The following is a 25,275-nucleotide window of genomic DNA, read 5'->3' as shown; positions in this document are numbered from 1 at the left end:
TCCTGGCTTGCACTGATCCATTCCAAACTCCGAGTATCATAACTAACATTCTTAACAATTTTCCACTGTAACTCATAGAACTCTCTTAGTTTATCCCAGAAGTTCAGTACCAGGGAATAACTGATCGTTACATGATGAGCCGGCTCCCTATTTTCCCTGTATCTCCATATACCACAAACCACATCAATGCAAGGGGCTGATAGGACCCAGCTTCCAGCAGCTTCATTTTCATTTGCTTTTTGCTACAGTAGGACATGAGAGTAGTTTAAATACGGTACAGATGGTACTGAAAATACTTCATTGGAAACTTTCTCATCCTACAACTAGGACACTTCTGAAAGGTAGCTACTTTCATCCTCTGCAACTGTTTCTTTGGAATTTATTTCAGTATGTCTAAATGCTGTGCTTACTCTTTGTTGATTAATGAAATATTTATTGATTTCTGGCTGCCACCCTCCAGCACCCCCTGTTTGTTCTCTGTCTCACTCTCACCTTCCCACAAGAGTTACAGCACAATCTTTGCTCTCCCTTTGTTCTCATCTTCCCTAGTAGTTTTGTCACAATTTTGTGTGAACTTGATAGTCCATGTATACACTATTGTGACTATTGCTGATTCAAATATTGTATTAGGATTACATTTCTACTCTTACACAGCTTTTATATTTCCTCATGCAGAAATCACCTTTTTAATTCTCTTGACTTTTTATGCATCTATAATTTTTTTCAAATGTTTCTATCAGGTGCCATATCTATTACAGCATCCAAACCTGAAAAGCATCAATAAACTTCTAAGTTCCATTTTTTCCCCAAGGATATGGCCTTACTTCATCTTGCAGCACCTGTATGGCCTTATCATTTACCTTTCCTCTGTGTCAGTTCCTCTGTTGTGCACTGGATCCAACAATTTCCTCTTCCTTGATTTATTCCCTGATCTCTCTGAGGCACATTTTTCATTAGTGTTCTGAGAAATGGTGTATGGAAAGCAAAGATTTGGAGTCCCTGAATATGTCTGTTCTGCCTACATAATTGTTACTAATTTGCCTGGGTATAAAATTCTAGGTTGGAAAGTCTTTTCACTCAGAATTTTGAAATTCCACAATTTTCGATGACCCCTGATCCTCCCATTTCCAAATTGCTATGGGGAACTCTCTCTCCCCCTTTTCTGTGAAATTCCTTGCCCTTCCTCCAGTTGCTTTCTATCTTCTGAATACATGTTGAACTCTCTTCTATGCTTGCCACTCTTCCTGGTAACCTTGTTATTTGGGGGTTATGTCACTTTTTATTATTTGACTGACATTTTAGTGGGCTTTGGTATGAATAAATGGGACTCTTGTGGCCAGTCCACCATGTTTACTCAGAGTCTAGTGACATCTTTTATGTTTCCAAGTATTTAAATCCATGCAATCCCCTTTGCATGTATTTTGACACTATTACTGTTAGCAACCCTGGGAGGACTTAGAAGCATTGCCATTTGATGAGGAGACAGCTGAGGCTCTGGGAATGTTAGTAGCTTTCATAAGTTTAAGGGGCCAGCATGAGACAGATTCTAATTTAAAACCGTGTTTTTCCCACTCTTACTGAGGCATAAGGGTCACATTCAGTGACGCCTTTGTGATGGAGGTCACTAGTAATGGACCAGACCGTAGCTTTCCCATATCCTGCTACAGTAAACTAACACCACTGAGTGATGTGAATTATCCCTTTGAACTATTCTCTGAACCACAGAATACAGGCTTTCCTCTTCAGTCACACTTGTGCTATTCCACTGTAGAAATTGGAACACCTAAAACCAAATTATTGTTGGTGATCTGACTCATTCAAATAGTGGAGTGTATTAGAACAGACAAGGAAAACTGAAATTACAGTGTTCAGGTCTGAAGGAAAATATACCTTAATACATAATAGTGCTATTTCAGAGTCCAGCACACAATGAAATAACTCTTCTTTGAAGCTTTTACTTACAGTCTCTCATAGGGCACAAATAGCATTCTCTAATTTGAAAACAAAAAAATGAGTGATTGTTTTCAAAGTCCAGTGTTTAAAAGGCATTGCAATAACCACTCTCAAAAAAAGGAAAAGAGCCTTTCCAATTAGTATTTATGAACAAGCACACATACCCAGTAATTTATGGTTTGTTTATATGTCACTTTGCCTTTCTGTGGTTGTAAGAGCAGACACACTTTGTGTTAAATGATACCTTCTTGAAGGCAGTTTTCAGGTAATATCTCCTGAAGGGTTTGTGGATCTTTGTCCAGACAAGAGTTTGCCTGAGGCTTTTCCCAGATGAATATCTGGTTCTTGTACTCTCCTTTTTTTTTTTAATTATCTAATTATCCCCTTTCATATATTCATGTACCTTACTCCCAATAAAGGGAGGAAGTTTTAGGGTCAAGCAGAGGAAAAGTGATACTAGGCAGGACCTCTTCTGACCTGGTACCTCAGGATTCTCATCTGTGGAATAAAATCATGCCTACAGTTGATCTTCAAGTCCTCTCTCAGCTCTGGAATGCTGCTTCTACACCATCAATGAATCAACTCCACTTAATTATCTCAGTCAGTCACTCCTGTTTGAGTACATGTGTGACTGTGAGAGAATTTGTTGGTTAATGTATTTAGCGCATATTATTGGACATCATGCTCAGAGCTGGGTACACAGTGATAGATGAACAAACATAGCCCTTAGCCTCATTGGGTTCACAGTCCAGGAGGAAAGGTATACAAAAACAAACTCTTGAATGAGTAATTGTGATAAATGCTATGAAAAACAACAACAGAAAGCTGCAAGAAAGATTAATTTTAAAGAAAAAAAAGATAATTTAGACAGGAAAGGAGAAATGTGGTCAAGAAAGCATCATGGGAGGAATGACAAGAGACTCAAAGGATGAGGACTGACCAGCCAGGTGAGGAGTGATATAGACAACATTCCAAACATTTAGGGTACATGTGTGAAAGACCCTGAGGAATTAAAGAGCTCATGCCTTCAGGGAACTCACAGAAGGCCAGGTGGCTAGAGCATAGCGAACAAGGGGGTTGGCCTAAGATAGGAGCAAGTATGGGCTCCCACCAAATCATACAAAGCCTCCCCACCATGCTGAGCATTTTGTATAATGCCAGAAAGGCAGGGAGAACCTACTGAAAGCTGTTTACACAAGAGAGGGCGGTGATTCAAGTCGTGTTTAAATGATTGTTCTGGTTCCTACGCATGCATTGGAGGAAGACAAACCCAGATAAGCTAGTTCAGTTAGGAATTAGTCTGGACAAGGGCCAATGGTGGTTTGGATGGCGGAGAAGAGGGTGGTTTTCACATATGATCCTCATTTTGCTTCTGTAGTCAGCTGTGTTTGCAGCCGGGGCTATTTGTGGCCTCATGTCTCCGAATATATGTATGAATTAATGCCTATGAGATGTTGGGAGTCCCATTGCCTGTCCAGCGGTGTTCTTGGTCAGCATTCTTCATGTGGGTATAGCCACAGCTGTGTGTCCTGCAGACTCCAGGGGGTATAAGCCGAGCTTTTAAAATAATCTCCTTGAAGCTTCTCTAAGTAGGACTGAGTAGAGACGCTCCCACCCTTCTTGCTATGTGGGAGGAGCAGGATGAAAGGAGTAGGACCTCAGCAGTTCCACAAGGAAACCCTCTCCTGTACCCCCTTCCCTCACTTTTCTAATGTGCTTCATGTGCTTGGTCATCTGAGAGCTATAAAGTCCCATTTTGGCAGCCCATGTTTGGGGGTGTGTGAGGAACCTACCAGCTCACTCGCTCTGTCTTGCACGTCTTGTCTTGGACCAAATGGAGACAAAACGTCCCACCCTGACATCCTCACCTAACCTCCTTCTAACTGCTCCGCATAACGTGAATGCAGGTGGCCAGCACCCCCCACATCTTTGAGGCAGTCCGGGCCCTCCCTTGTGTCTGCCCCCAACACTGCTGCCTTGAGCCTCACTTCCGCAGCATGGGCTCCAAGGGACCTCTCTCCTCTGTCTCCATTCTTCCCACCCTGTCACAGCACCCTGTCCCGGGAGGCTGGATGACTCCCTGAAGCAGTGCTCTCATGGCCTGCTCCTTACTGAACCTGCTCCTCTTCCACCAGCCAGGAGCTGGTGTTGGACCCAGTCCTCCGTCCCCACTTTAAGTACCATCAGCCTGTCTCTCACACAGACTGTGCCATTCCCCCTTTATTGGCCATTTTCCCGAGCATCTGTCCAACAGCTCAGACTCTGTGACAGAAACTCGGGTAAAAATGGGCAAAACTGCAGCACTTGCACTCCTTGGCAAGACTTACAGAAGAGCGGAAATGGGTGGCCTCTGTGAGGAGCAAGAAAGTGGCATTTGCTAGCTTGAAATGAGTGATCAGTGACATGGAGGAGACTGAGATTTTCTGGAGTCATGAAAAGGAAATGAGTAGAAGGAAACCAGAGCTGGTACCTGAAGTGGTACCAGATGTGGGAGAAGGTCAAAGAATCTACCATAAGATCTTGTCCATTTCAAAAGCATCACGCGACTTCAGTGTGTGAGAAAAGAAGAATTACCCGGGTCTGGGGATTAACCCCTCTTTCAGGGACTTCATGCTAGCCACCAGGTGAAGGCAGGCTGTCTCCTAACCAAAGCTCGCGCATGTCTGACAGGAGCAAACGCTAAGCATGGGCTGCGCTGCAAGGCCTGTAAGATGAGTCTCCACCACAAGTGCATGGATGGCCTAGCACCCCAGCGGTGCATGGGCAAGCTGGTAAGGGCCGGTGCCAGGAGTGAGCCCAGACCCCCCTGCCTATCCAAGCTCCTCCACCCTCATAGCCAGACACTAGGGAGGCAGCCCCCAAGTCCCTGGCCTACCAACCGGGCTTCCTTGTTGGCCTAATGACCCAAGCAGAAGAGCAGCTTTATCATCCTGAGAGATAAATGTTCCCCATGTGAAAAAGACTTTGTGTCCTTAACAGGGTGACTGACTTGTCCCGGGTTGGAACTTCTCCAGCGTTAGCACTGCAAGGCCCACATCCTGGGACTGTCCATGTTTTGAAGTTGAAAGTGAGGCATCCCTGGAAACCTCTCTGCCCAGAAAAATGAGGGTGGCTGGTCACCTCAGTGTTAAATTGGCTCAGCAGATGTCAAGAGAGGAAGAGAGATTAACCACCACCCTAAAAATGGAGCGAGTAATAAAAATCGATGTACCACTTTAAGAGATCATGGCGGCCAAGCCAAGGAAGATCAGATGGCCGTGGCCCATTCTAGGCTGGTCTTAGCATCTTGGGAGCATGGGCTTCAGTACTGGGGCAACATGTGGAAAAAAAGGAACCCAGAGCACTTTTGAGGGTATTGATACTAGGATGGCCAAAGAACTGTCAAGGGGACCAAGAATGTCTAGCCTAGAGACACTTGGACTGTGACAGCTGCCTTCAAAATATTTAAGACCCGTCATACAGAAGAGGAATTATCTCCTGTCCTATGGCTCCAGGGAAAAGACCTAGAATCGGTAGATACCAAGTCTTAACAAAGAGAGAAGGTCACCAAAGACCTGCCTCCTTGGTTAGTGAGAGCTCCTCCCACCCACACCTCAGAAATGGCAGTGTTCAAAAAAAAGAGGATACCACTTGCCAGGAATAAGGGCGAGGATTCGGGAATTCCAGTAGGGGCCAGGCCACAAACTTCCCTTCCAGCACTGGGATATAGTAAGTCAGGAGTTCTTAGAGGGTTCATCTCCTTACTCTGATTGGCAGTGTCATCTTCTCTAAAACCCCTGCCTCACCTGTTCCCCTCCTTCTCTTCCAATGGTGATTCCCACAAACCAAGGCAAAGACTATGAATGAGAGATCAGAAAAACATGATAGAGTCTAGAACACAAGACAAGTGACTCTGGGGGGAGTTTGCCACATATACAAGGTCCTTTGGGCCTCCCTCTGAGGTCTGCTTCCCCTGGCCCAGGTCTTTTATGATTTTAATAAACCTTAATAGTGAACTGCTATGAAATAATGCATGCCAGTCCATTTGTATTGTGGGAGATCATGAGGAGCCTAGACACAAGGGAGGCTGCTAAGGTCTGCCAAAGGAGGAGAGGCAGGAAAAGGAAGGGCAGGGTTGGGGCTTGCTTTCTGGGTGGAGCGTAGCTTGCTTATTGCCACCTGTACCTCCCGTCCTATCCCCCCACCAGGGGTAAATTCAAGGACAAGTCAGCATCTTCAAGGGCGACAGAGGGGTGCCCCCTGGAAAAATCAGCTGGTATGATTTTCAGAGCTCTTGTGTGGTTTTCTCCAGCACCTCTGTGACATTAAGCCTTCCTCTTTCTCATTCTTTCTCCAGCCAAAGGGGTTTCGGCGTTACTACAGCTCCCCCTTGCTCATCCATGAACAGTTTGGATGCATTAAAGAAGTTATGCCCATCGGTGAGTTGGGACGCTGATGAGTTGAGTTGGTTTGGGGCAACAGCGTCAGCCTTAGTAGCTGTTACTCTCCTCTCTTGGGACTGCAGACCCAAAGGGCTATGTTTGTGCATCTGTCTGGTGGCTGATTGCGTTATGATTGTTTGCTTTGCTGGAGAGGAGATCTAAGGAGGAGCAAATTCTTTCCCCGATGAAGCTTGAAAAACACCCAAGTCCCAAAGGCTGCTGATATGCTATTCCACCCATCAGCAGCATGGCAGAGTGGGAAGAACTTAGAGCCTAGCATCCCACACACCTGGCTCGGAGCCCAGCTTCCCCGCTGACCCACTAACTGTGTTCTGGACGAGTTACTCAGCCTGTCAGACCCTACAAGTGAAGAACAGTAAAAGCTGCTTTTCCTAATTGTTGTAAACAAACAAACAAAAAAACCCATAAATTATAGACAAATGCTTGGAAGGAACTCTGAATATCAGTTTTTCTTTAATGAGGACCAAAAAATGTCTGATATTTATAGATATTTCTGGCTTCAGTTTATTCTTTAACAATATCTTTCAGTTTATTTCTATTTTTTTTCCCTCTGTCTGTGAGAATCTTTACATCTTTTTGCCTTTGGAGGGGGGCAAGTTTTAAACTCAGAAAGCTTTTAAGCAGAAATTCGCAAGGCCTGGTAATGTCAAATTCCTTCAAAAACACCTGCCTCCTACAACAAAGTTTAAGTCTTGCTCAAGGCTTTAAACCTTGGCAAGTAGAACCTCATACTAAGGGAAATAAAGCTGACGTCCAGGAAGAAGCTTGATATTGGAGTCCTGAGGCTGGATAACAAAAGAGGAAAACCAATAAATCAGGAAGCATCTGGGAGCAGAGAGTTCTGGGTGTAAGTGGTGGGTGCACCGGAAGGGCCTGGTCAATGGGCAAATATTGTGGGGGGCCCATCTGGCCAGTGAGCTTGACCACACACAGCTCCTTTTTTCCCTGGGGTTACTAGAGAGCCTGGGGCACAGAACCTTCTTCTTAAGTGCTGTTGACCCAGAAGGTATGATAAATATTTGGCTGCCCTCCTGATGGTGAGTGGAGGAAACCCATCACTCAGACGACCTTTCTCTTCCGTTGCAGCCTGTGGCAATAAGGTGGACCCTGTCTATGAGACCCTCCGCTTCGGCACCTCCCTGGCCCAGAGGACGAAGAAGGGCAGCTCCGGCAGTGGCTCTGAATCACCTCACAGAACTTCTGTAATTATCCTCTTCCTCCCTCAGTCCACCTGCAGTGCTCTGGGGAGGGCAGACCCCAGGCACGGCAGCGCAAGGAGTTCCCCATAAATGTATCATGAGGACAGGTCTTTGAGAGTCAGGCAGCCTCTGAAGGGAAATCCCAGGTGCCTTGGGCCACTAAAGGTTAACTTCCTGTTTGTGGCCAACACCCAGGGATCATTGTACTTTTGTCCTCAAAGACCATGTTCTTGGTTTCATGTACCTCGACTCTCCATGTACTTCCCCTCCCTCCCTTCCCACCAATACCCGATGGCATGGCAGTCAACAAAGAGAAAAGTTCACCCAAACAATGGCAGAAGCAGGGAAGTCCCGGCTGTGGCCATTTCTCCTTCCGGCTACATCCCAGTTCAAGAATACAGCTCTTTCTCACATTTTCTCATTCTTTTCTCTCAGAGACAAGGTACTCTTCTTGCTTTCACACAAAAGCTGCCCTCCCCAGAGGCGCTGGACTGGTGACTTAACAGGGTCTGTTTCCAAGGGACATTCACCCTCCCAGACACCTCTCCCACATTTTTTTTTTTTTTTTTTTTGGTCTAAAATGACTACCCATGGCTCTCCGTGACATGCTGTCATCATTCTGTTTCTGGTGGTCCCAACCAGAATTTCTGTAAATGCCCCAGGATGCCACACGACTCTGCTGTTCATGCTGAAGGCCACCATCTGTCCTGCAGAGACAAGGACCTTCCAGCCAATGTTGCCAACTAGGATGGCTCGCACCCAGTTACTGGTTCCATTGTTGCCGCCCATGTTAAAATGGGATTTCAGGGCAAGGCACAGATGAGCCGCCAGGTGGTCTGCTCAGCTGGGTCCTGTCAACATCAAGTGATTAGGGTGGATCATGGGAGAGGGAGGGGTGCGTACCCATCGTACCCATCGGAGGGGTTCTCGCGCTGAGTGAAAACATCTCCCTCAATGGGTGCAGGTCAGTCCACAAGATAACTGAGGTTATAGACTGTAGGCAGGTGTGTAGGTTAGGTGGGTGAGTAGGTAGATTTGAAGGTTTTTTGATTGATGCCCCATTATCATCCTAGATGCCACCTTTTCTTTAAGATTTTATTTATTTATTTGAGAGAGAGACAGATAGCATGAGCAGGGGAGAGGGAGAGGCAGACTCCCTGCTGAGCAGAGAGCCTAGCATGGGCCTCTTGTTTCCAGGACCCTGAGATCATGACCTGAGCTGAAAGCAGATGCTTAACTGACTGAGCCATCCAGACGCCCCTAGAGGCCACTTTACACTCACCAAAAGCCCTGTTCTTCATGCATCCCACCAACTTCTAAGAAGGAAGAACCAAAACTTGTGGTACACTTATTCCTTGCTGACCCTAAAAGTGATGGCAGTTTTACTCTCTTTTACTCAGTTAGCAAACATGAATTAAGTGCCTACAGTCCACCAGCATAGAGGACACAGGAGGAGGGGAGGACATGACTTCTTACCCTCCGAATTCACCACTTATTTCAGAAGACCAAAACAATAGAGCGCAAAGCAGATGGTGACGGCATTGTCTGGCACTTTTTAAGGAACACACTTTTATATGTCTTGTACTATTTGTATTATGAATCAGAACATAACATACACGTTTTGAGTATTATAATAGCTATGTTATAGGAGCGCTGCAGGATTTCAGAGTAAAGAGGGAAACAGTTTCAGTAGACATTGCCCTCAAAGCAGTGCAGGTATAAGCTGGGACATTTTAAGGTACCTGATCCCGGTGATCTCCCTAGGGAGGCTATACATCAAATTGGCAGTCCCGATGATAATGTTGGTTCTGGTGACGTGGGTTGGATGACAGTAAGAGTATAAGTAATTTTCTAGCACAGAGCCTGGCACTCGATAAATGATATTTGCTGATGTTTTATTTCAATTAAGCATTTAGCCCTTGGCTGGGCTTTCTTTGAATTTGAGTTATGACGAAGTGAAACAAGGGTGTGATCCGTTAGAAAGGTAAATACATTCTCTGAGAAGGACATTTTCCTGGCCATTCCTTACTGGGGCCCATTCTTGGGCTCTGTAAGAGGCTGGACCCACTCCAGGGTTCCATCCTGCTGTCCTCCTCAGCCAGTCTCCTCTCACGTGTCCTCCAGTCACTCCTTAAGTCAGGGATGTTCCCAGATCTCTACTTTGGTTTGGCCTTCTTGTGCTACTGGTTCTTCGCGATCATCTCATTCACAGTCCTCTGGTCCAGCCACCATGCCCAAGATGGTGACTCCTTAGATACTTCTAGTCACATCTGCCTTTGGCTCAGGTCATGATCTCAGGGTCCTGAGATCAACCCCTGCATCAGTCTCCCTGCTCGGTAGGAAGCCTGCTTCTTTCTCTCCCACTCCCCCTGCTTGTGTTCCTTCTCTTGTTGTAAGTAAAATCTTTAAAAAACAAACAGACAAATTCAGAAATGTGCGTCAAAAGTGCCCTTTGTGCTGGATGTTTGAATCTCATCATCTTTCACCCAGACTATTTCAAAGGAATAGCTGTGTTGCCCTCTTCCTCTTGAGTCTACTCTTATCAATACCTTCAGATTTATCATCATTTAAAGAAAGACCTTTGCAGTTTTCCAAATCAAAAGACTGTATTGACTTCCTCATGCCCAAAAGACGACATGTGAACTGTAGCATGGCGTGGGAGGCCTGTCATGCCCTGAAGACCCACCTTCCCTTGAACACGCCAAGCTCTTGGCATCTTCATACCTTAGGACATGCTGTTCCCCCAGCTGATGTTCTTTAAGACCAGCTTGGTTTTTACACAAACCAGGAAGAGTTCTCAGACTCCCCTAAGCACAACAGGCCTTCAAAAAATCCTTTTCTTACAGGGTAGAGACGATTGCAACATAATTTTCTGTTTTTACCTCTCTTTCCTGTACTAGATACTGAACAGTTCCCTGTTCATCTCATTATACCAGGGCCTCGCACCTCATGCTCAAGAAGTGCTCCAAGAGTGAGGAAAAGTATCAGGGATTCTTAAAGACCGACCTCAGAACCCTCAACATCGACCTGACCTTGCAATATTCCTGCCCCCAGTTACATGCACACTTTGTAGCTCTCTGGACTGCCATATTCTGCCCGGTAGCTGGGTCTTGCCTTCATCTTGTTTCTACCTCTACGCAGACAACATCTCTTTTGGGTCTAGGTTGGGGTGTCCCTTCCGTAGACACCCACACCAACCAACTCATCAATCATAGTGATTTGCAGATTCCTTGGTATTTTTCACTTTTGTGTCTCACTTTTCCCTCTCTCCTTTAGTTTCCTCCCCGACTAGATGAAGCTGCTCAAACACAAGGACTCTTGGTTCTCTTCTTCTCTCTGTTGTTTTATGCCAGTGATTCTTCAATGTTGGTGGGAATCTGGATCCACGGAAGGGCTTCGTAAAAACAGAAAGCTCAAGGCCCTGTCCTACTACAAGTTGGGCATCCATGTGCTTGAATACCCCTCCAGGTGATTCTGACACCCACGGAAGTTTGAGAACCTCTGATCTGTAGATCATGTCCTTAACCCCACCTACCACGTTAGGTCTTCCGTAGGAGCATGACAAGGGCCATTGCTTCCCCCAGGGCCACACAGAGATGGCTGTCAGCCTGTAGCCATCACCTCTTACAAATCAAGACCTTTGGCTCAGGTCATGATCTCAGGGTCCTGGGATCGAGCCCCACGTCGGGCTCTCTGCTCAGCAGGGAGCCTGCTTCCCATTCTCTCTCTCTGCCTGCCTCTCTGCCTACTTGTGATCTCTGTCTGTCAAATAAATAAATAAAATATTTTTTAAAAAAAAGACTTTCTGCCAAAAAGAAAAACAGACTGCTCTGGTCACTTGCCCTGCATGCTGAATGGGCCTTTCTCATGTCACTGGGGAGAGCTGATCTATACCCTCATCCCCTCCCAGTGCCTACATCTCCCATGCTTGTCTGAGGCCAGCATTCGTGGAAAGGCCAATGAAAGCCAGCCTGGGGAGGCAAGAAGAGAGAGGGGACTCCCCGGGGATGGGCCTCAGGTACACATCTCGGCAGCGGATAGCTGTCACTGCATCCGGGGCTGTGGGCACCCCACAATGAGGAGACGTCCTCAGACCCTCTGCGGCAGGCAATGACCATGTTAGCCTCCGTGGTTTGTTCTCACGTAGAAGTAGCAAGAATGTCAGAGAGACAAATTAAGGATGTCCAGTTTGCTTTTCTGTCTGAAATGGTTTTGTTTCTAGCCATGTCTGGCCCCTACAGACCGGTTCTCAGGGCGGAAGACACGGTTTTCTGAATGTCAATAAGGTATCCATTCATCATAGTCCATTTAAACTTACTGACACTGGTTCTATCAGTAAATATTCTCGGAATTGTGCTCTGTGAAGGCATTGTTCTCAGGGCTGTAGGGAGACAAAGACAAATCAAATTGTCCTTAAATATCTGTCACTTCACTCTTTTCCCAGAGTCCCTCTTGCTTCAACGAAGAAAACAGAAACAATTGATTGGTACTTTAAAATGAGTTTGCTTCCTTCCTGCAGGGTCAGATGGTAATGAACTTCAGCCACTTGCCATTCTTGCAGTTTTGTTATGTCCTAAAGCTAACATATTCCCACACAGCAAACTCTGTTCCACACATTTATTTTCTTCCAGGGCTGTGGGGCCGTTGGCTTTACATTGTCGGGGAGTCACCACCTGGCTGTTTCTAAATCATTATGTTTCTTTTAATGTGTTTTCAAATATTCTGGAATATAAAAGGCTGGATGGCTTTGGGAAGGCCTGCAGAATCCAAATTCAAAAACTTTCTGGGAGTGGTTTGACCAGTTTGGGAATAATCTTCCATTTCCTAAGGTTAAATTAACATAATAATAGCAACTTTTGTTCAGAAATAGCCAGCTTCAAAGGAGCAGGGTATAAGTGACTTAGAGATCCTGTGACTCTTTTTTTTCCCTTTCTTTCTGATGTGTCATGCAAGTGAGAATGGCTGGGGAAAATCTTAAAGCCGGATTATATAAAAAATCAGTCTCTCAAGGGTTGTGCTAAAATGCTGTGAGCTGACTGTGAGGGCTAGAGGGCTGGGAAGGCAAACTTGTTCCTCTGAAATAAGATGTAAGCAAATTGTTTTCAAAATGTGACCCACAGCGCCTTGGTGGCTCAGTCGTTAAGCGTCTGCCTTTGGCTCAGGTCATGATCCCAGGGTCCTGGGATCAAGCCCCACATTGGGCTCCCTGCTTGGCAGGAAGCCTGCTTCTCCCTCTCCCACTCCCCCCACTTGTATTCCCTCTCTCGCTGTGTTTCTCTCCATCAAATAAATAAATAAAATCTTCCCAAAAAAAGTGATCCTCTTCTGAGGCCCCCTAAATTCCTCTTCCAAAGAGATGGGGGCCAAGCAGATGAAAGCAAGGGCATCTGCCCGTTTGATAGAAGCAATCAGGGGTGTGCTGATAAATGTTTAACTACCAGCTGGGGCTGGACCCTGATCTGCAGCATTTGCCAATTTCCATGGTGTAAATACTCCCACACAGGCCTGTTTCACTCTCCCAATGTGAAGGCCATCAGGGCTCTCACCAGCCCACATGAGCCCTTCCAGCACACCGCTGGAAGAAGCTCAGACACATGAGCGCTGAAGAAAGCACCCAAGGTTCAAACCCCAGGCTGTGGGACCTCGAGAAGGACTACTGATTTCTCCCTGGGCTCCACATTCGTCACTGAAAAGTATGTCTGTCACAGGATTACTGTGAAGAATAAACAGATACATATATGATACATAAAACAGCACGTGATAAATGATCAAGAACTATCAGCCATTTAGAGTGATGATGTTATTTCTGTAACTGAAGCAGAAGAATGGCTGTGGCTTATCCTATTAAAAGAAAATAAAAGGCAGAGTAAGTATTACGTAAATAATTGTGCAGCTGGGGAAACAGCATTTAACTCATACACTGCATCTTGTTCTCTATAGTCAATACAAGTCTTCCTCAGCTTGTAATGGGGTTACATCCTGAGAAACTCATTGTAAGTTCAAACTATCCGAGGTCAAAAATGCGTTCGCTACTGCTGACCTCGAAAACATCGTAGCTCAGCCTGGCCTAACTCAAATGTGCTCAGAACACTTGCATTCCCCTACAGTTGGGCACAATCATCTAGCAAAAAGCCTATTTGATAACAAAGTGTTGACTCGCTCATGTCATTGATTGAAACTGCGCTGAAAGTGACAAACAATGGCTTTGTGGACGCCGCCTTCGTGATCATGGGACTGACCCAGAGCCCCAGGCGCCACTCAGCATCCTCTGGGGATAAACTCCCATGTAACTCCAGCCCGGGAAAAGATCCAAATGCAAAATTCAATGTACTGATATGTTTTGTAAAGTCAAAAAAATCAAAAAAAAAAAAAATCAGAAGGGGACCATCTATATTTATTTAGTTATTTATTGTGTTATGTTAGTCACCATACAATACATCATTAGTTTTCAATGCAGGGTTCCAAGATTCATTGTTTATGTACAACACCCAGTGCTCCATGCAATCCGTGCCCCCCTTAATATCCACCACCAGGCTCCCCCATCCTCTCACTCCCCACCCCTCTAAAACCCTCAGTTTGTTTCTCAGAGTCCACAGTCTCTCATGGTACATCCCCCCCTCTGATTCCCCCAATTCACTTTTCCTTTCCTTTACCTTGCACCAGTTAGAATGGCAAAGATTAACAAGACAGAAAACAGCAAATGCTGGAGGGGATGTGGAGAAAGGGGAACCCTCTTACACCGTTGGTGGGAATGCAAGCTGGTGCAGCCACTTTGGAAAGCAGTGTGGAGGTTCCTCAAAAAATTAAAAATAGAGGTACCCTATGACCCATCAATTGCACTACTGGGTATTTACCCTAAAGATACAGATGTAGTGAAAAGAAGGGCCATCTGTACCCCAGTGTTCATAGCAGCAATGGCCACAGTCGCCAAACGGTAGAAAGAACCAAGATGCCCTTCAACGGGTGAATGGTTAAAGAGGATATGGTCCATATATACAATGGGATATTACTCAGCCATCAGAAAGGATGAATACCCAACTTTTGCATCAACATGGATGGGACTGGAGGAGATTATGCTAGAGGGACCATCTATATTTAAAACTTACCTCTAAAAGAGCTCTAGTGTCAGTGAGAATTTGACATGACAGGGTATGGGCATGAATTCTGATTTCTCTCTGTTGTGTGTCCCTGGGAAGAAGCCTAACTATGACCTGTGCATCTAGAAATTCATTCCACACTCACTGGGTGCCTCTCATGCGCCCCCTGCTGCCCCCTGAGCCTGCAGACACACTGGAAGGGAGCCACCGCCCGCATGAGGGAACACTCAGTCTCTCTGAAGTTAGCCAGACCACAGCATGATTGGGTTCCTCAGACAATGTCAGGCAAATTCTACCTTAATACCTCTACTGACATCAAATTTCTCTGCTCATTTGGCCCACTGAAAGGGTTTTGCTCATTTCATGTCGCTCCCTCTTTTCTCTAAGACTTCAGATCTTGTGGAGGTTCCTGAAGAAGCTGACGGGCCAGGAGGAGGATATGACCCACGGAAACGCAGCAACAGTGGTGAGTGCATGAGCCCTGAGGCAGGCATCACCCCAGCAGGGATGTGAAGGGCCTTGCCCCGCCCAGTCCACAGCCAGGGAGAGTTGACTTCCAGTTCTTTTCTTTCTCTCCTAGCTCTGGAATTCACTCTGAGCAATTGTACAATATTCTGGAGGGAAACTATGCCTAATTCCTGGTGGATCTCCCTGATTTGACTGCAAAATTCCCTGAGTTCTCACCCCTTATGGACTTAGCTACACTGGGATCTAGGAGTCACTTCTAGACCTTTTTGTAACTACATCATTTCCCTCATTGACCTACATTAGATTAGCAAACCGTTCTGGAAAGAAGCCACTCCCTGCTACAGCTGAAGTACCCCAGAGCAGGTGGGTGGTGGGCCAGGTAAGTAGGGGCCTCCCACAGGGCTCCTCCCCAGCACGGATAACTGACACTCAAAACCTGATCTGTATGATTGAGCCAAACACTCTTTCCTAATGTTATTTAATTTTCTCATAGCTTAGGCTCTTGTTACAATAATTTCTAGAATTTTTATTGAATGCTAACTACACGCTGTTGCTTGCTAACGTTAAGAAACAACAACCTCTTAAACCAGAGTTTAAAGACACAACCAGCCCCTTATGGAGGAATCTTGCCAAGCCTCTCTGATGTCAGCAACTACTTAACCACACTCATTTATGCAAAAGGTATTTATGAAGTATTTACTATGACCAGCAAAATGATACAAATCATTAGACTGTCCTCAGGTCCGCTCATAACCTAGCCAAGTTGTGGGTTCTGATTCGAGTTGCTGACCTGGTCTGAATGTATTCTCCTGGCAGAAGTTATCCCTGCATCAGAAGCATGGGGATGTGGCACCTTGGGTAGATTTTCCACTCAACTGGTCACCTCTGCCCTTCCAGACTGGAAGCAGAAGTTCTGCATTCAGTACCCCAGAGCTGCTTTCGCAGCAACTGTCTTACGAGGCATCTCTTCCATTTCCTCAGCTCTAGGAGCTCATTTATGTGTCTTCTCTAGTTAGGGCAGTGTCTCTATGATTCCGCATGAGAATCCTCTGTGATTCTCCTTCCTAAATAAGCATCAGTGTTCACCAGGGGCCCCCCTTGCCAAGCCCACTCACATCTGCTAGAGCGCACGCTAGGCAAAGAATTCTTTGGCATCATCTGGGGAAAGCTGCACTTTTAGATCAGTGCAAACATTCACTGAGCACTTAGCAGTGCCATTAGATGAATTAGAGTGCTGGCTTCCTGGGGAAACTCACAGCAGGGCCGTAATGCCACAGGACCCCCCAGCCCATGTCTGTCTAGCCCCACAGATACGTTAACTGAGTTTGGTCAGAATTCATCAGCATTTGAGCACAAACTTATCAGACATGGGTATTCAACCAGACCTTCATGTTAACACTTCAAGTGTGGTCATCTGTGCTGTCCTCTGAGTCTGCCTTCTGCCTGCACCCTTCCCTTCATCCAACTGCTGGTCTGCTCATGACTGCCTGCAGGGAAGTATTTGGCCCTCAGCCACTCCTTTCTCTGGAGGCTGACCACTGGGCTTCCCTCGGTGGTCGTGTGGCCTCAAAGCAGTGACCTTGATCTCTCGGTATCAATCTCTTCATCTCTGAAATGAAGGATAGTGATCATACCGAATCCATAAGGTGTTGTTATCATTCAGTGAAATAATGAATGTAAAGGCTCTCCATACACTGATGACTCTGAAACTTCAGTCCCCTTTGCTGCCTCCAGATGCCTGTTGCCCACCGGACATGGTGATCTGAATGGGGAGTAGACATCGTGAAGTTAACACACCCAAACTGGATTCTTGATTTGCTCACCCACCCACCCACCCACTGCAACCTGCTCTTCCCCATTGCCCCTGCTCAGTAAATAGGAGCTCTGTTCTGCTAGTCAGTCTTACTCCAGGTCAGAACTTTTGGTATCAGACTTGACTCCCCCTTCTTCTCATGTCTTGTAGCCAATCTATCAGTAAATCTTACTTTCTGCTCTTCAAAATCATTCCCGGCATGTGCCCACCACTCATCTCCCTGCCTCAGGCATCCTGGCCAGCAGTTTTGGTGCTCTTGCTAACCTCTTCCTCAGTAGCTAAGGTCTCTGCTTGCCCTGGAGATTTCTTTATGCAAAAAGTGGTCTTCAATAAGTTTTTATAATGTGAAGGAGCTATATCAGGGAATCATCAAAGTGAAGCACGTTTCCTTCTAATAAACCCATCAGGAGGTCATCAGGTGTCAGAGGCACAACCCAGAGCCTCCCCACTCTCAAGTGTGGCCCATGGACAAGCATCCTGGACATCACAAGAGAAGTTGTTAGAAATGCAAAACCTCAGGCCTTTCCAGAACTGTAGAAGCAGCGTTTACATATTAATCTTATTAAAGTTCAAGAAGCAGGATGAGAAGTCATCTAGTCTAACTCCCTCCCTTCCAATACACACAACACATACACACACCCACAAACACATACTGTATGGATAAGGAAACTGAGGCACGGAGTAATACACTCAAAGACACAAAGTTGAATATTTGCCATTTCTTTTATGTTAAGAGGCATTTTTAGAGCCTAATTCAAAGAAGTCTGTTGAAAGAACTTCACAAGCAATAAACCTCTATAAAGCTTTGGGGATCTATTAACTATTCCTTTGATCAGCAATAGCTTTCTTTACAATGCACCCTTGGAAGCTGGAGGGATTAATTATACAGCAGTTTGCTTCAAAACATGTTCTTGTGATTGGACTTAATCCCCTGTCCACGCAATTTGGGAAACAAGGCAGAGAAAACACCCTGCTTGTGTGTCCAGGCTCCCACTGGTCTCCCCACAGTCATGGCATGGAGGGTCCTGGCCTTTCAGAAGTAGCACTTGGCTTCCGGTCACAAGCTGTTCTGCATGACATGTTTAGTTTATGTTCTAAAAATTACACAGTGCATACAGGTGTTATTTCTGCCAGCTAGGTGTCATGTCAAAATCCTTGAGGAAGATTTCCAGAGTCTCCTTGGAAGAGGATACAAGTCATACTCCTTTCTTTCTTACCAAGTGTGCACTCTCTGTTTCCTCTCTCATGAAAGATGCTGGGCTGGTCTGTCTGTTTCTGGTTGTTGTTTTCAACACTATTTGTGGATGCATCAGAAACTTAGAGGGGAGAGTTGTTGGTCTTCATCTTTGGCCAGAAACTCCACCTGAAGCTATGTGGTGAGCAAAGGGAGAAGTAAAATCTAGATTGCCTATTGCAGCTCAAAATGCCAAATAATGACGTTATTGGCTGCCTTCAATAATTGCATTTCAGTGTGACTCTATGTGATTATAACTTTCCTGGAAGAGAAGCAGAGGGAAAAGAACATAAGTAAGACAAATTCCTAGAAATATTCTTCAAAAAGAACTGGGTTAATCACATCCACTGGAGAATATTATGAAGCCCAATGATACCTTACTTTTCACTGAAGCAAAGAAATTTTGCCCAGAAAGGAAAAAGCAAGCTCAGATTTGGAAAATTTGTCCTTGCCTTTAACATGCACTGATTTTATATCTCACATTTTGATTTGTCATCCAGAAAATGAAGCAAATATTTTAATGCCTTCTTCAACAGATACCCTAATATCTAAATGTCTCATATCTAAAGCAAGTAAAGGTCTTTTTAAAAGCATAGAGGACTCTCTTGCCTTAGAGAAGTTTTTCTTCCACTTTAGCACATCTAAAATTGCTGGGAAAAAGAATTTTTTTTAAAAAAGTTCCAGTTAATGCATGGCTGAGCTGGCAGCAAAATAAGACAATTCCTTGGAGTCTAGAAATGACAATAAAGCATGAATCCAGAGACATAAGCAGGTGAGGGCCATTGTTTATTATACACATCACTGGGGTCTCAGATTGGGGAAGAATAAGCCCCAGGTATGGTCAGTAGAGAGCAAGATCTGGCAAGCAGGCATAGTAATAGGTACAATGAGAGGCCCTTTGGGAAAAAGCTGATACTCCAAAAGGCACCTTTAGCGGCACTAGGAAAAATGAATGTCCTGCAGAGGAATTTAGTAAAGAAAAATGTTATATTGGCCTTAACTCAAGTGGGGAAGAAAAGAGAGAAATGAAATAGGAGCAGAGAGGAAAGAAAAGAAAAAGCAAAAGAGGGAAGAAACTCTTCCTACTTGGGTTTAGGGCCTAAATTCATACTACCTCTGTGGACAAAGTAAAATAATATAAAATTTTAGATGAACTTATTTACAGTGGCCTTGTTGGATAAATACACAAGCATTTGCCAGAAGTAATACAAATGGCCTCTGGAGAAAGAGAATTTAAGCCCAGACCTCAGAAGTTTCCACAAATGAACTTTCAAAGGACATGAACTAATCATGGAAATACACCAAATACACAAGAAAATGAGCTAGCATGTGTAAGAGTTAGCCAAAGCCCACCTTTTTTATGATCAGACTTCAGAGACTGTATACGTTAGAATTATCAAATAAAGAAATATCTAATTGTATAGTTAGATATATTTAAAGATACAAAAAATGGACTAGAACATATAACAAAAGAGTAAGACACTATCAGAGTTGAACAGGCAAATTTTAAGAAAACCAAACAGAACTTTTAGAAATTAAAAAAAGAAGAGGGGTGCCTGGGTGGCTCAGTCCTTAAGCATCTGCCTTCAGTTCAGTTCAAGATCCCAAGGTCCTGGGATTGAGCCCCGCATCAAGGTCCCTGCTCAACAGGAAGCCTGCTTCTCCTTCTCAAACTCCCCCTGTTTGTGTTCTTTTTCTTGCTGTGTGTCTCTCTCTCAATAAACAAATAAAATCTTAAAGAAGAAGAAGAAGAAATTTGTTGGATTTAATAGCATATTGGATATAGCTGAAGAGAGAATTAGTGGTGTGGCATACATAGGCAAAGAACTTTCTTACAGTAAAGCCAGGGTGACAGAGCAATAGAATTCATGACAGTGAAAGAGACACAGAAGATGAGCAGGAAAGTCCAGCCTGCATCTAACTGACACTTAAAAGTTACATAATGAGAGAATGGGGGAAAGAAAATATTCAAGAAGATAGTGGCTAATATGTTTCAAGATTGACTAAAGACACCATTCCTCAAATTCAGAAATTTATACTTAGACCCATCTTTGCAAAACTGCAGTTACAAATGTTAAATGCAAAATGAAAGACAGATTACCTGCAGAAGAATGAAAACTAGACAGACAACTCTTTCTTGTAAGTGACAAGAGAACCAAGTAACAGTAGAACAATATGTTCAGTAATTCAAAAGAAAAGCAACTCTTAAAATAGAACTGTAAATGGAGCAAAAGCAAAACTCTTTCAAGAATATATATTCAGACAAACACTGTGTCTACAGTGCAGTGAAGAAAGAGCCAGTCAAGAAATTTTGAAAGGATGTAGTTCAGAGAGGAAAGTGTGACCTCAAAGGAAGGACCAAGAAGCAAGGAATGAAGCACAAAGAAAGAACCAAGTGAACATTGGCTACATAAAAAGATAACAACGTCAGCAAAAAGTTGTTAATAAAACACTAACTGAAATACTGGATATTTAAGAAAGAAATGGACATTCAAAGGTTCTCATACTAATTGGAAGGAAATTAAAGATATTCTTTCACTTTAGATTTTATTAAGTTAAATATACCTCATAAAATTTTTAGAATAGCCACTAGAAGATTAAAAAATAGATTTAACCTTATAACTTTAAAGGAAGAAAGGGAAAAGGGTATAGAAGTAGAAGAAAAAGCATGGGAAATATGAGGTAAATAGAAAATACAAAATAAAATGCTAGAAGAGAATCTCAATTTATAAGTAATTAAAATTAATATAAATCAACTAAGCCCTAGATAAAAGTTTTACACGAACCTCAATTTATAAGTAATCAAAATTAATATAAATCAACTAAGCCCTATATAAAAGAGTTTTACACACTGGATTGTTTATGACTACTTGTAACAATCTAAAACATAAGGATGTAGAAAGTTTAAAAGTAAAAGAAAAAAATACATATAATTTAAAAGGCAAAAGAAAGATTGTATGACTGTATTAAAGTATGAAAAATGGACATTAAAATCAGAAAAGCATTACTAGAGAAAAAAACATCATTACATGACCATGTCCACTTCAACAAAAGATATGAATCCTAAACTTGTGTTTACTTATTATATAGCCTCAAAGTGACAGGAACTCAAGGAGAAATTGATAGAAGTATTAGGGAAATTGACATACCCCTTCATAGTGAGAGGTTTTTAACATGTCTCTGAAGTCATTAGAAAGCAAATGCATAAAAAGATTCAGGATTTAGAGGATCTGAGGACACATTTGACAATCCTAGTCTAATTGACTTAAAAAGAACACTCCATCTAACAAATGGAGAATTCACATTCTTTTTAAGGACACAGAACAATTTAAAAAATTGATCACGGGACGCCTGGGTGGCTCAGTTGGTTAAGCAGCTGCCTTCGGCTCAGGTCATGATCCCAGTGTCCTGGGATCGAGTCCCACATCGGGCTCCTTGCTTGGCGGGGAGCCTGCTTCTCCCTCTGCCTCTGCCTGTGCTCACTCTCTCTCTCTCTCTCCCTCTCTATCTCTGAAAAATAAATAAATAAAATCTAAAAAGATAATCTTTAAAAAATTGATCACCAGCTAGACCATAAAGCAAGCTTCATAAATTTTCACAGAATTAATATTCTAGAGAACATACCTTTCTGACTATAATGCAAATAAGACAGAAACCAATCACCAAAAGATAGAGGAGAGCCCATCATTCTGGAAATTAAAACATGCACTGAGAAAGCTCATGTGTCAAAAAAGAATATAATGAGAATTGGAATATACTTAAAATAAGTCATAATGAAAACACTACATATCAAAATTTGTGGGGTGTACCTAAATTGTGACTAGAATACTTTGCTTTAAAAGTATTCTGTGGGCACCTGGCTGTTGGTTGAGCATCTGACTTTGGCTCGGGTCACGTCTTGGTGTCCCACATCAGGCTCCCCACTGAGCCAGGAGTCTGCTTCTCTGTCTTCCTCTGCCCCTCCCTCTGCTCATGCATGTGTGCTCTCTCTCAAATAAATAAATCAAATCTTTAAAAAATAAATAAAACTATTCTATTAAAAAATAAAAAGGCTAAAATTAATAACCTGAGCATCATATTTGAGAAGTCAGAAAAGAGAAATAGAATAAGCCCCCAAAAAGCAATAGGAAGGCAATAAAAAGGTAAGAGCAGAAATTATCAAATGACAAAGACAGGTCAATCAATCCTAAGAATGGTCTTTAAAAGAAGGATTGCCTGGATGGCTCAGTTGGTTAAGCCTCTGACTCTTGGTTTTGGCTCAGGTCCTGGTATCAGGGTCCTGGGATTGAGCCCCATGTCAAGTTCTACACTCAGTGCAGAGTCTGCTTAAAGATTCCCTACCCCTCTGCTCTCCCCTGCTCACATGAGTGTGCTCTCTTTCTCTCTCATAAATAGATCTTTATTTTAAAAAAAAAGAAAGAAAGAAAGAAAGAAAGAAAACTCAAAATCACCAAGAATTTTTTTGTCGAGAGAGAGAGAGCATGAGCAGGGAGAGAGAGAATCATAAGCAGGCTCCACACCCAGCCCAGAGCCCAAGGAGGGGCTCAGTCTCATGACCCTGAGATCAAGACCCTAGCTGAATTCAAGAGTCAAGTTGCTTAAGCAGTTGAGCCACCCAGGCACCCCTACAATTACTAACAATATTTTTAAGCATAAATGAGATGAAGCAAAAGGTAATAATGAAAAAGGATGACTGTAACAGCAATTGAAAGAAAATGAAAGAATCTCATGACCAACTTCATGCCAATAAATTTTAAAACTTTTTTTTGAATGGGCACATACCATGAAAAATATCAATGATCAAAATCTGACTCAAGAAGAAATAGAAAATCTGAGAATTTGAATTTGCTTCTAGTCATGATAGAAACTGAATCAAGTATCTCAAATTTTGCACGGCAAAAATACCAGGCTCAGACAACTTTATAAGTAAACTCAACCAAACATTTAAGGAATGGAAAATTTCCAGATTATGTAAGCTCTTTCAGGAAAATGAAAAAGTTGCAGGGAAGAAGGGCTGCTACATTCTCTAACTTAGTTTATGAGGCTAGTCTAATGCTGACCTCAAAATCAATCGACGGCACCTTAAGAAAGGAAAATCACTGGCTAGTCTCCATCCTGAACATGGATGCAGAAATCTGAAACAGAATGTTAGTATACTGAATCTGATAATTTTTTAAAGATTTTATTTATTTGAGAGAAAGAGAGGAAGAGTGAGAGAGAGAGAGAGTGTGCACACAAGCTGGGGTAGGGGCAGAGGAAGAAGCAGATGCCCCACTGAGGCAGGAGCCTGATGTGGGGCTCGATCCCAGAACTCTGGGATCATGACTTCAGCCAAAAGCAGAAGCCACCCAAGCACCCCCAATAATTATTTTTTAAAGTAATGCATAATTACCAAGTTAGATTTACTTCAGGGATACAAATTTGTGTTTGTGTTAGATAAGCAAGTAACAAAACTTTTACATTATTTTCTTCTTGAAGAGGAAAAACCAAATAACCATCTCATTGGAAGATGAAGTTGTGGACATGGTCCTCACAGGACTACAAAGTGAAGGAGAAAGAATATGAAAAAGGAAAAGAGGGAAGTCCTTTGGGGATGTGGCAGAAACTAAAGATTCATTTGCTTCCATAACATTAGAAAATATGTCTCCATGATGGGTATATTCTTTGAGTACTTGTCCTGGGCGATATCAGCAACCAGATTATTTTTAATAAAACAAATTTAAAGCACCAAACATAAAAAATATATGATACATCTGTAGTAAAATTGTTACCTTTCTTTATTCTTTTCCCTTCAAGTCAAAGTCTTAGAAATAGCCCATAGGAATAGGTTTTTAAATCCTTTTTTTTTTTTTTTTGCTGTGGTCTTTTAGTCATATAGTTAAAAATACATTTGGGGGTCACTTCAAATAATGGTAAACAAACAATGGTAAACAAAACAAGAAATGGTAAACATTTTGAACCAGATGGCTAATGGATATTCAATAAAAAGCTTAAGGGGCGTCTGGGTGGCTCAGTGGGTTAAAGCCTCTGCCTTCGGCTCAGGTCATGATCTCAGGGTCCTGGGATTGAGCCCCACATCGGGCTCTCTGCTCGGCAGGGAGCCTGCTTCCTCCTCTCTCTCTGCCTACTTGAGATCTCTGTCTGTCAAATAAATAAATAAAATCTTTTAAAAAAATTTTTTAAAAATTAAAAAAATAAAAAGCTTAAAATATTGTGAAACTGCAAAATTGTGAAATCAGTTCAAACTGATATGTAGCCTATGAAGTCTCCCTTTTTAACTCCAATCAAGAATTTTCTAGGAACATTCTCTGCATTTTTCCTGCAGATATTCAATATTCTTTTAGAAGTATCCAGTTTTATTCTTATGGGATCAAATATTTACACCAAGCTCTTAGGGAATCACATAATACCAATGAAGAGTATTGTTGGCTTCCACTCAGTTCAAATTGGTAAGGTGAGTATCCAGATATTGAGGCAGACAAGGTCCATAGGATCATTTTCCACTTACCTACAAACCAGAGCTCCTCCAATGACTGCATATTTATGCCTAGGCTTCCAAGGAATCATGGAATTTCATGCACAGGCTCTGGAACTATAAACTGTGGAGAATAGATGTTTACTGAGCATCAGTACGTTTACTGAGGCTCTTGTTCTGAACCTTGTTTTCTGCATCCCATTTATTGAGGTCATTTTAAGGATAGTGGAGATGTCAGTGCAGTAACATATAGGTTATATAGTTTTCTGTGGAGTGTTTCTCCTCCTTTACTGATACTTCCTTACAATCTGAAGGTAGACCAAAGGGAACAAGAAAGCAGCAATGTGATCTTTTTAAATGTCAAGTCATCTAACTGGTAGGTTAATTTAGACACCAAAACTCTATTGTACAAACTTGGAAACACTTGCCACCTTTTTGTTTGAGGCAGATATATGTGGTGAGAATAAGGCTGTCTCATTGGTCCCTGGGGTAAAGGTGGCTGATCAAACAAGTTAAGGCAGAGCCCCCCTGCAATACCCATCAGGGATCTCCTCCACCCATGCATCTGGATGGTGAAAATCCCTGCCCATTTGA

The 25,275-nt window shown here is 43.2% G+C and overlaps 1 protein-coding gene across 3 annotated transcripts in view; it reads left to right on the top strand.

Annotated features, from left to right (window-relative positions):
• STAC (SH3 and cysteine rich domain) overlaps positions 1-25,275 on the top strand; it is a gene marked incomplete at both ends in the record, with an annotated part of 143,705 nt that overhangs the window by 87,733 nt on the left and 30,697 nt on the right. For 2 of the 3 annotated variants that reach the window (XM_080825849.1, XM_080825848.1), the window contains 4 exons: positions 4,624-4,724; positions 6,290-6,371; positions 7,482-7,597; positions 15,079-15,157. In XM_080825849.1, the coding sequence (XP_080681975.1) occupies positions 4,624-4,724; positions 6,290-6,371; positions 7,482-7,597; positions 15,079-15,157 (378 nt within the window). The remainder of the gene's footprint in view (positions 1-4,623; positions 4,725-6,289; positions 6,372-7,481; positions 7,598-15,078; positions 15,158-25,275) is intronic. The other variant, XM_080825850.1, reaches the window with a different exon arrangement.

This window comes from Martes martes, assembly GCF_963455335.1.
Source record: "Martes martes genome assembly, chromosome: 1".
Taxonomy (NCBI): Eukaryota; Metazoa; Chordata; class Mammalia; order Carnivora; family Mustelidae; genus Martes; species Martes martes.
Note: the sequence above shows the minus strand (reverse complement) of the source record. Positions and strands in the feature narration are given on the sequence as shown.